This window comes from Chamaea fasciata, unplaced genomic scaffold (assembly GCF_029207755.1).
Source record: "Chamaea fasciata isolate MVZ Bird 193981 ecotype frontalis unplaced genomic scaffold, bChaFas1.0.hap1 SCAF_14, whole genome shotgun sequence".
NCBI lineage: Eukaryota > Metazoa > Chordata > Aves > Passeriformes > Sylviidae > Chamaea > Chamaea fasciata.
In genome coordinates this window covers 19,271,936-19,283,980 of record NW_027094099.1, presented here as the reverse complement: position 1 = coordinate 19,283,980, position 12,045 = coordinate 19,271,936, and the positions used below count along the sequence as shown (strand labels likewise).

General features: G+C 47.8%; 1 protein-coding gene across 1 annotated transcript in view; it reads right to left on the bottom strand.

Moving 5' to 3' along the window:
- PIAS1 (protein inhibitor of activated STAT 1) overlaps positions 1 to 12,045 on the bottom strand; it is a 67,757-nt gene that overhangs the window by 32,341 nt on the left and 23,371 nt on the right. Inside the window, exon 2 of the mRNA XM_066196799.1 lies at positions 8,915 to 9,359. Coding sequence (XP_066052896.1) covers positions 8,915 to 9,359 — 445 coding nt within the window. The remainder of the gene's footprint in view (positions 1 to 8,914; positions 9,360 to 12,045) is intronic.

The window sequence follows — 12,045 nt, the reverse complement described above, 5'->3', positions numbered from 1 at the left end:
CCAAAATCCAACACCTGCACCCCAAAATCCAGTAAAATCCTTTCCAGGTTCTGTCCAAGCCGCAGTGAATCCTCGGGAGGAACCGGCAGAGCCACCCTGGGGGCGGGAAAGGGAGCCAAGGAGCTGATCCCAAATTGCGCCTAAACGCACATCCACGGAAAACAGCCCGGAAACGCTCCAGGGGCTACAATCAATCCCGAAATACGGTGGGGTTTTAGGGCTCGTTTGTGATACGCCGTGCCAACAGAAGGGATCGGCTGGACGCCACGCGCCGTCGGACGGCGGCGGTTCCCTTCGACTGCTCTTTGAATCGGCATTTCTGGGGGGGTTCAGAGCATTCCTGAAGGGCTGCAGGAAGCCCAGGGGAACATTCCCAGGCCAACATTCCACGGCCAAACTCGGCCCAAGATGCCAAGCCACCTCAGAGGATGGATCCCGGCTCTCCTCTCCGGCATTCCACGCCATCCATGGAACATCCCAGGGATCCTCCTCGCTCCAAACTCCAGCCCCTCGATCCTCCTCAATTACGGGCCACGACGACGCATTTTAACTTTTATTCCTAAAAGCACCAAGTCCAAGTCGGCACTGCCACATCCCTGCACGGATCCATTGCAGCCGTGTCTGGAAACATCCTAATCCTCTCAGGGCCTGGAATCTTGGGACATCCAAATCCTGGGATCTCGGTACATCCATCTCCTGACAGGGCCTGGAATCTTTGTCAGGACCTGGAATTTTGGAACATCCAAGTCCTGTCAGGACCTGGAATCCTGTACATCCACGTCCTGGAATCTTGTTCATCCATGTCCTGACAGGACCTGGAATCTCGAGACATCCCTGTCCTGTCACGACCTGGAACCTTGTACATCCAAATCCTGAAATCTTGGAACATCCATGTCCTGACAGGGCCTGGAATCTTTGTCAGGACCTGGATTTTGGAACGTTCATGTCCTGTCAGGACCTGGAATCTCAGGACACCCCTGTCTAGTCAGGACCTGGAATCTTGGACCATTCATGTCCCGTGAGGACCTGGAATCTTGGCACATCCTTGTCTTGTCAGGACCTGGAATTTTGCACCACCCCTGTCATGTCGGGACCTGGAATCTCAGGACATCCCTGTCCTGTCAGGACCTGGAATTTTGCACCATCCCTGCCCTGTCAGGACCTGGAATTCTGGAACATCCATGTCCTGTCAGGACCGGGAATCCTGTACATCCACGTCCTGGAATCTTGTTCATCCCTGTCCTGTCAGGAGCTGGAATTTTGCACCATCCCTGCCCTGTCAGGACCTGGAATTCTGCACCATCCCTGTTCTGTCAGGACCTGGAATTCTGCACCACCCCTGCCCTGTCAGGACCTGGAATTGTGCACCACCCCTGCCCTGTCAGGACCTGGAATTCTTCACCATCCCTGCCCTGTCAGGACCTGGAATTTTGCACCACCCCTGTCCTGTCAGGACCTGGAATTCTTCACCATCCCTGCCCTGTCAGGACCTGGAATTTCGCACTATCCCTGCCCTGTCAGGACCTGGAATTCTGCACCACCCCTGCCCTGTCAGGACCTGGAATTTTGCACCACTCCTGCCCTGTCAGGAGTTGGAATTTTGCACCACCCCTGCCCTGTCAGGACCTGGAATTTTGCACCACTCCTGCCCTGTCAGGACCTGGCATCTCATCTCTACCCACGAGGAGACCGAGCAATCAGCTGAAGAAAAAAACCTGACCAAATCCTTTTCTTTTTAACTCGGACCCAGTTCAACCTCTCCCAAGAAAAACCCCACTCGGGGCTGTGGAAAGCTCAACTGGAGGCCCGGCACAGGAAAATCCCAAAAAAAAGAACCCCAAAACCGCTGTAACCCCAGCCCAGAGCTGATTTTTCACCCCACTCTTGCACCATTAAAAACCCCACAGGGCCGGAAATCAAGAGAGCTCAAAGCTCGAGTTGAGAATTCAGCGTTTTGTTGAACTTCCTCCCACAAAGTACGTCTCACAGAAAAATAACAAACACGGGAGACAGTAAAAGCGTGACTTTCATATAAACCATCGCAGCAACCGCACGGAGCACGAGATCAGCTCCGCTGATAGAGAGCGAAAAGGGAGAAAATCCCTGCCAAACAAAACTTCGGTGGTTTCCAAGGCAGCTTTCTTGCGCTTTCTGAATTGTTTAATTGTTCCGTGCCTGCACCTTGGACTACGGGCACACCAAAGAGTCCAGGCAGCTCGGCTGAAAGATCTGCCTCCGCGTCTGAGGGGAATTCATGGGAAGCGCAAGTCACAGAAATCCTGCTGGGAGAGCGCAGAAATTAAGGAATTAAACTGAGATCTCTATGCAGAGTGCCTGGAAACTCTGATGGGGCTGGAATAATCCATAACTCAGTTCTGATGGATCTGGAATAATCCATAATTCAGCTCTGATGGGGCTGGAATAATCCATAACTCAGCTCTAAAAGAGCTGGAATAATCCATAATTCAGCTCTGATGGGGCTGGAATAATCCATAATTCAGGTCTGATGGAGCTGGAATAATCCACAATTCAGCTCTAAAAGAGCTGGAATAATCCATAATTCAGCTCTGATGGATCTGGAATAATCCATAATTCAGCTCTAAAAGAGCTGGAATAATCCATAACTCAGTTCTGATGGATCTGGAATAATCCATAATTCAGCTCTGAGGGATCTGGAATAATCCATAATGCAGCTCTAAAAGAGCTGGAATAATCCACAATTCAGCTCTGATGGGGCTGGAATAACCCACAATTCAGCTCTAAAAGAGCTGGAATAATCCATAATTCAGCTCTGAAGGAGCTGGAAAAATCCATAATTCAGCTCAGATCGATCTGGAATAATCCATAATTCAGATCTGATGGGGCTGGAATAATCCATAATTCAGCTCTGATGGAGCTGGAATAATGACAGATCACTCATCATCCCTCCAATGCTGGCTTGGAGGGATAATGACTGACCTGTGCCTCGCTGCAGGTAAAAAATTCCCGTTTTTCTGGCTCATTTCCATCTTTCAGTGCCGTGTTGGTACCACTGAGGGTTGAAGCACGGCAAATAAACTGCAGGAGGATGAGCCCTGTGCCATTCGGACCGATTTTAAACAGCAGAAGGGCTCACAGCCTCTTTTAATCCTCTCAATTGGAAAAAAGAAATAAAAATAAAGAAAACAAGCTTCATTTCCCTTACAGGTAAGAAAAGACTCCCTAAACCAGTTAAAATGGGTTTTTTTGGAGCAACCACACAGCTCAAGCGATCAGGAATGACATTTGCTGGGACGAAAGGCGTTCCTGAGATGTTGCTGAACTGCCTGGTGTCCCTTCCAGAGCAATAACCTGGTTACTCACGGCAAACACATTTTCACCACACGAAAGAGATCTTATCTCCGGGTTGGGAGTTACTTTTAGAAAACGTGCTTAAAAAACAACCAATTAGCAAAAATTCTCCTCTTTGGATCCCATCAGAAAAAAAAAAGAAACCACCAGAGGAGGAAGCACAGGAATAACGGGCAACGCGTTCCATCAAAGCCAGAGCGGGTTTTTTCCTCCGAAACCATTCAAAATAAATACCAAAACCTCACTTTAAATGGTGGCTAAGCAGGGGCAGAGAGCCGCCTGCCCGCATTTCCAGAACGAGGAGCTCTCCTGGCTGGCCGGGACACAAACCCATCCCCATCCTCGACGCTTTTGTGCACTTGGCAATGAGGGTGACTAATAAAACGTGGATCAAATTCAACCGCTCGGCTGCAGAGGAACAAACGGCTCTTTGTGTGCCACCGGCAATGCCCCGGCAAGGGCTGCTGCTGACAAGGTGCTGATCGAAGCCTGGGCTCCACCATCCTGGGGAGCTTTTCCAGCCTCGGCGATTTTGGGGTTTGGCCAGTTGTGCTCCAAAGGTGACGGTGAGAAGGGCAGGGATGGAGAAATCCCTGGATTCCACGAATCCGGCCCAGCACATCCCTCCGGGGCTGCAGTCAAGTCAAGTGTAAGAATTTTCTGTTTCCTCCTTTTGTTAGGAATAAGAGCGAGCAGATTTTCGTTTCCTTTTCTGCGTTCTACCCACCCACACGGAGTATTTGGGTACAGCATGAATGCCTGCTCCAAGTGCCCTGCTGGGCCAACTCCCTGCCCCGGAGGCTTGCTCAAATTATTGCTTCTGCAACCGAGCATCGCTCCCGAAAGGGACGGAAAATAATTCGGGGAATTACTGCAAACCTTGGCAGCTGTGCCACCTGGGCTTGGGACAACCCCACCACCCAAGGATGGGCTTTGACCGGTTTTGTGGCGTTTCAGGAGGAGCTGAAATTGGAATTATACAAATTCTCTCTCTCACAAACACATTTTCCTTCTCTTTCGGGAGGTTCTGTTTCAAGCAAAGCAGAAAAATTATTGCAAACCCCACGTCGGGTCATCGGTTCATCCTCGTGGATGGACTCGGGAACAACCAGGGGCAATTCCACCACCTAAAGATGGGCCTTGCCTGGTCTTGTGACATTTCAGGAGGAGAAATTGGAATTCTAAATAATCTCTCTAAAAAACACATTTTCCTTCTCTTTCAGGAGGTTCTGTTTCAAGCAACGGCAGAGAAATTATTGCAAACCCCACGTCGGGTCATCGGCTCATCCTCGTGGGGAAGGGAGGCAGAGCCAATTCAAAAGTTCTTTATCCCCATCCCCTGAGCAATCTGATGGGAAAAAGCAAGCGGGAGATGCTGAAGCCCTGGCTGAATCCCAAGTTCTGAGTGCCTGCAGGAATTTCTTCTGCCAGTGGAAAAACAAACCAGGGAACCCACACACGGGACACTGGGGGAGAAACCCACGCTGCCGGCAGGGAGGGAAGGCGGCCCCAACCATCTGGGGTGAATATTCAAATCATTTCAGGCTCTGTACTCAAAGGATCAGTTAAAAAAAATAAACAAATGAATAAAGAAATGGAGAAAATGAATCCACTTTGGGTGGGGAGGGGCTGGGATGGGAATTCCCAGAGAAGTTGTGGATGCTCCTGGATCCCTGGAATGTCCAAGGCCAGGTTGGAGCAGCCTGGGATAGGCTTTGAGGTCCTTTCCAACCCAAACCATTCCAGAATTTTATAATTTTATAATTACACTTAAAGTTATATTTTACAATTACACTTCAAATTATAATTTAATTTGATCCTGAAGCTCTTCCCCCACAGGCTCAGCCTAAAAGGCTTTTTAATGGGATTGCTCCAGACAAACAAAACAAAACCCCCCAAACATTCCTGAAGTTAACAGGGATCGCTTCCAGAGGTACCTGCCTGGAATTTCACTTCCATTTCCTCACCCTGCCACTCCAGGGAGGGGAGAATTCCCGTTGTCCATCAGCTCCAGCGGCAGTGAGAGCTGGCAGGGACGGAGGGACGAGCCCTGGCTTTGGGGCTGGCACTGAGCTCACAGGAAGGAAGAAATGCACAGCCCCGGGATGCCCTGTGGAAATCCCAGCCCTGTTTTCAGGGATTTCTGCTGGAAAAGTGGTGAGACACACGCTGAGCACCTCGTCGGCTCACCCCGGCGGCACTGCCTGCGATGGGGATTAATCAGTTAAAGCTGGAACAGGGACAGTGCACCGCTGCAAAAACACCCGAGCCAGAGGATCCAATCACCAAAATCTCTCTGCTTTTCCCTCAGTTACAGCAGAGAAATCCACCAAAATCAAAGATGTCAGGTCCTTCAGAAATGCACAGACCACGTCAGGTGGAAAAAACACCTGAACCAGAAGAACAAATCACCAAAATCTCTCTGTTTTTCCCTAAATTACAGCAGAGAAATCCACCAAAATAAAAGATGCCCGGTCCTTCAGAAATGCACAGACCACGTCAGGTGGAAAAAACACCTGAACCAGAAGAACAAATCACCAAAATCTCTCTGATTTTCCCTAAATTACAGCAGAGAAATCCACCAAAATAGAAGATGCAAACAGCAGTGCCAGGTCCTGACCACTTCAACACTCCCATCAGGTGGAAAAAACATCTGAATCAAAAGAACAAATCACCAAAATCTCTGGTTTTACCCTAAATTACAACACCAAATTACTAAAATTTCTCTGTTTTTTCCCTAAATTACAACAGCTAAAGCAAAAAAAAAAAAAAAGCACACAAGCGTGCCAGATCCTCCAGAAAAGCTCAGACAACCCCAGCACTGACATCAGGCCTCCCACACCCCCCCGGCTGTCACTGGAAATACCTGCTCAGCTTTGTTTACGAGGGATTTCTTCTGCAAAGGGATTTTCTTTTTTAATTTCCTTTTTTTTTTTTCTCCTCACTCACCCACCCTTCTATCCCCGGCTCTCCTCTTCACAAACCTGCTCCTCCTACCAGCAGGGAAATCTTTCCTGGTGATCCAAGCCAGCAGGAGGTTCCAACACCCAGAAATCATTTAGGTGAGGTTGAAAAGTTATTAAAAGGATTAAACCACGCTGTGAAATGCTCCCTGGAACCCTCCCCCCCCAAAAAAAATCACATCCAAAAATGTAAATGCTCTGGGAGCTGCAGATCCTTCTCAGCAGCTCCAGCAGTGGTTTAGACCTTCAAAAAAACCTCCCCAAAAAATCCAAAGTAGCCACAACTGGGAAAAGAACCACAAGTTCAGGTGTTCAGGCTGAAATGGATCCAGCAAATCTCCAGCCTGGAAAGCGAATTTCCCCTCCTTCCCCAGCACACGTGAGAACATTGCAGAAGCTCGAAGGATTTGGGGTAGTTTTGTTTGATTTGGGGTTTTATTTTTTGGGTTTTGTTTATTTTTTTTTAAATAGTGAAACTCTGTGGTTTATAAGAACTACTGAAAGCAGATTGGGGGCTTTTTCTTCCTTTTTTTCTAAGATTTTGTTTGTTTCTTGTCAAACTACGGAAAGCAAATTGGTTTATCTTTTTCCTTTCTTTTTTTCTCTAAAATTTTCTTTGTTTCTTGTCAAACTACTGAAAGCAGATTTGGCTTTTTTTTCCTTTTTTTCTAAGATTTTCTTTGTTTCTTGCCAAACTACTGAAAGCAGATTTTTTTTTTTTCTCTAAGATTTTATTTGTTTCTTGCCAAACTACTGAAAGCAAATTGGTTTGGTTTTTTATTTCCTTTTTTTCTCTAAGATTTTCTTTTTTTCTTGCCAAACTACTGAAAGCAAATTGGTTTGGTTTTTTATTTCCTTTTTTTCTCTAAGATTTTCTTTTTTTCTTGCCAAACTACTGAAAGCAAATTGGTTTGGTTTTTTATTTCCTTTTTTTCTCTAAGATTTTCTTTTTTTCTTGCCAAACTACTGAAAGCAAATTGGTTTTTTTTTCCTTTTTTTCTAAGATTTTTGTTTGTTTCTTGTCAAACTACTGAAAGCAAATTGGGTTTGTTTTTCTTTTCAGAGACTTTGTTTGTTTCTTGTCAAACTACTGAAAGCAAATTTATTTTTTCCTTTTTTTCTCCAAGATTTTGTTTCTTGCCAAACTACTGAAAGCAAATCAGTTTATTTTTTCCCTTTTTTTTTCTCTAAAATTTTGTTTCTTGCCAAACTACTGAAAGCAGATTGGTTTATATTTTTTTTCCTTTTTTTTTTCTCTAAGATTTTGTTTGTTTCTTGTCAAACCCCTCCTTTAAAACTAAGGGATGTTTAAACCACATTTAGAGGCTCAGCTGAAGCAACTAATGAGAGTGTTAGGTAAGAGATGTCTCTCCATGCAGAACAATCTGTTCCAAAAGTTCCCAAAAATAGCAATTCTCTCTAAACACACTGCTGTGATGCAACATTTAACCACTTGCTGCTGAAATTTGGACTGTTCCAACACAACCCACGAGGAGGTGTTTTTGTTGTGGGTTTTTTGGGTTTTTTGTCCTTACCCAGGCTGGGAGTTTCGTTGTTATTTTGTTTTTGTCCTTACCCAGGCTGGGAGTTTTGTTGTTTTGTTTTTGTCCTTACCCAGGCTGGGAGTTTTATTGTGTTTTTTAGTTTTTGTCCTTACCCAGGCTGGGAGTTTTGTTGTTTTGTCTCTTCTCCTTACCCAAGCTGGGAGTTCTGTTGTTTTTGTTTTTTCTCCTTACCTAGGCTGAAAGTGTTGCTGTTTTCTCCTTACCTTGGCTGGGAGTTTTGTTGTTTTATCCTTACCCAAGCTGGGAGTTTTGTTGTTTTTTGGTGGTTTTTCCTTACCCAGGCTGGGAGTTTTGTTGGTTTATTTTTTTCCCCTTACCTAGGCTGCGAGTTCTGCTATTTTATCTTTTTTGTCCTTACCCAGGCTGGGAATTTTGTTTTTTCTCTTTACCTAGGCTGGGAATTGTGTTGTTTGGTCTTTTTCTCCTTACCCAGGCTGGAAGTTTTGCTGTTTTATCTTTTTCTCCATACCTAGGCTGGGAGTTTTGCTGTTCTGTCCTTACCCAGGCTGGGAGTTCAGTTGTTTTATTGTTTTCTCCTTACCTAGGCTGGCAGTTCTGTTGTTTTATCTTTTTCTCCTTAACCCAGGCTGGCAGTTCTGCTGTTTTACCTTTCTCTCCTTACCCAGGCTGGCAGTTCTGCTGTTTCACCTTTCTCTCCTTACCCAGGCTGGCAGTTCTGCTGTTTTACCTTTCTCTCCTTACCCAGGCTGGCAGTTCTGCTGTTTTACCTTTCTCTCCTTACCCAGGCTGGGAGTTTTGCTGTTTCTTTGTTTTTCTCCTTACCCAGGCTGGCAGTTCTGCTGTTTCACCTTTCTCTCCTTACCCAGGCTGGCAGTTCTGCTGTTTTACCTTTCTCTCCTTACCCAGGCTGGGAGTTTTGCTGTTTCTTTGTTTTTCTCCTTACCCAGGCTGGCAGTTCTGCTGTTTTACCTTTCTCTCCTTAGCCAGGCTGGCAGTTCTGCTGTTTTACCTTTCTCTCCTTAGCCAGGCTGGCAGTTCTGCTGTTTTACCTTTCTCTCCTTACCCAGGCTGGCAGTTTTGCCGTTCTCTCCTTACCTAGGCTGGTGGGTTTGATGAGCTCGTCCAACAAGTCGTAGAAAGGCAGCTTCTGCAGCTTGATGTCGGGGTGCACGGGGTGCAGGGCCGAGGCCAGGTGGGGCAGTTCCAGTTCGTGTTTGGGGCCCAGCAGGGACACAGGCAGCAGGGGGGACGTGGCGGGGTGCCCGTCGTAGCCCAGCTGCGGGAGGGACGACGGCGACAGCGCCGCGGGCATGGAGCCCGAGTGCACGCCGGGCATGGACAGCTCTGCCGGGGTCATGATCTTCTGGGGGAACCTCCTCCTGTAGAGCTCCTTGATCTTCATCTGCACGGCGGGGCTGCAGCCGGCCTTGAGCAGGTGCAGGGCTTTGGTCAGCAGTTCGTGTTTGCGGCCGTGCTTGTTCCTGCCCGCGTAGCCCAGCAGCACCTGCAGCTCCGACACTCGAAGGCTCATCACCATTTGCTTCAAAAAACAGAACACACAGTTAGAGGGGCACCGACAGAATCCTCAGCCACGCTAAAAAGGGCTGGAGCATGAAGGTTTTAAAGGCTCATCACCATTCGTTTCAAAGAAACACGACACAGAGTTAGCAGGGGCACATCCAGCATCCTCAGCCACGCTAAAAAGGGCTGGAGCATGAAAGTTTTAAAGGCTCTGGGCCACTGCTCTGCCCCCTGCTCCAACACTCGGGTATTTATTGCAATGCTCACACATTTACTGCAATGCTCACACATTTATTGCAATGCTCACACATTTATTGCAATGCTCACGTATTTCTTTTCAAGTCTGCAATGAGAGACCTTTAAAGAAGGGCCACAGGATTGCCAGGACCAGCCATGACAATATTTTGTTCCCTTTTTTTGGGGCAAGTCAGCAGTATTGAGTGGCCTAACTTGCCCCAGGTCATCACCAACAGGTTTTTCACGGGGTGAATGACTTTGGGAAGTTCTGCAAAGCATCAGCACATGGAGCAACGTGGGGAAAAACCTGAGAAAAGGACTCAGTGCAAAATAAAGGTTGCAACTCGAATTACTTTCTAATCACTTGCTGGAATCTCTGATGCTGATAATTTTTTACTGCTCCTGCTGGGTGTAAGAGCTGCTGCACATTGAAAATATCCAAGCTGTGCCAACCCTCAGCTTGCGCCATGCAGCAGAACTGACCCCCACAGGCCCAAAGAAAGATCAGTGACGTTAAAAGGCGAGTGAACACAATCCCATCAAACCCCCTGCCATCATTCCTGGGCTCAAGGAATTCCCATCCCATCCCTGAGCTGCTCCCATCAGGGCTCTGTGTCCTGTTCCGGATGGGGGAGCCGGGCCCTGCCTGCCATTAATTAACACCCTCATTAACACGGCCCCTTCGTGCCTCCCAGTGTGATCCAATGAATCAGACTGGTACAACGGGTCACCTGCTGCACTTCTCCAGGAGCTGAGGACAACACTTCCCAGACCAGTGAAACCAGTAACCACCAGTGCGCACCAAGTGGGCAGGCAGCAGCCAGAAGCCAACTGCAGGGCCTGGCTTTCACTGGAAAACACATTTCAGGGCTTGGCAGGGGCTTGCCCACCACCAGAATGGCTCAGACAGCAGCTGGAATGATGACACCCCTGCGGGATTTGGGATTCCCACGGAATCCGAAAGGAATACAAAGCCTAAAGCCCACTGACGGGACAGGTTTGCTGCATCTCCTGCATGAAACACCCCGAATATTTCGCAGCCAGTCCCAGGAATCTGATCCCAAACAATACCTGACCCAGCACACGAGGGAGGGTTTTCTGCAATTCCCAGCCACTGGAGGGTGAAGATCCAACCCAGAACCGGCATCTGGAACCTCCGAATTGGACCACAAACTCTCCCACCCTCCCTGGTCCTTCAAACCCTGCAAAGCATTCGGCCACAAACACTGCCCTGAGGTTAATCCCCAAACCCGAAGGGCCAAGATTAGCAAGGAGCTACCCCTGGCTTTAGCAAAACCAGCCCCAAACTCCCACCATCTCCTCCAAGCTCCAGCACCTGCAGGAGATCTTCACTGCCCAGGTGGCCAGGGGAGCGTTGTCCCTCCACTGAAACAGCTGCCGGGATCTGAAAGCCCAAAACGAGACGGTTCGTGGCGTTATTGAGGTTGGCAGCAGCCACGCTCAAGTGTCAAATCCACCACAAGAGTTCTGCTCTGCTGAACCACAGCTCGGGAACCTGGCTGTAAATCCTCGCTGCAAATCCTCGCTGCAAATCCTCGCTGCAAATCCTCGCTGCAAATCCTCCTTGCAGCCTTCCACAAACCCTTTGGGTAAAACTGGAATTGTTGGGGTTTTTTATTCCCTGAATACCCCAAGAACCTTCTTCAGACTAAACTCTGAGACCTCTCTGCAAATCCTCGCTGCAAATCCTCGCTGCAAATCCTCCCTGCAAAACCTCACTGCAGCCTTCCACAAACTCTTTGGATAAAACTGGAGTTGGGTTTTACTCCCCATTCCACAAACTCTTTGGGTAAAACTGGAATTGTTGGGTTTTGTTTCCCCTGAATACCCCGAGAATCTTCCTCACACTTAATTCTTAGACCTGGCTGCAAATCCTCACTGCAAATCCTCCCTGCAGCCTTCTGCAAACCCTTTGGATAAAACTGGAGGGGTTTTTGTTTTTTTTTTTCCCGGAATACCCCAAGAATCTTCTCCACACTTAACCCTGCGACCTCACTGCAAATCCTCCCTGCATCCTTCCACAAACCCTTTGGATAAAACTGGAATTGTTGGGGTTTTTTTTTTTCCCCTGAATACCCCCAGAACCTTCTCCACACTCAGCTCTGAGACTGTCACGGAGCCACTAATGAGAACAGACGAGGCGCTTGGTAAGAAATGAAGATGCCTTAAAAGAAATAAGGCGTTTTCAGCTCCAATCTGAAGTGTTGACAGCTGAAAGGAAAAGTGAAACAAACAGATCTGAAACGTGGAAAAAACCACTATTTATAATGCTTTCCAAACACTCCCTCAAGAGAAGGAGTAGTCCCAGCTGAAGGCTTTAATGCCATCACCACTGAAAGTCACTTCGCGAGCGGCCACAACCTCCGGGCGCTCGGCTCTGCTCTTGCTTTGTAATGAGCCCACAAAGAGCACGGGAGGATTGAGAAAGGAGCGAGGCAGGGGAGAAG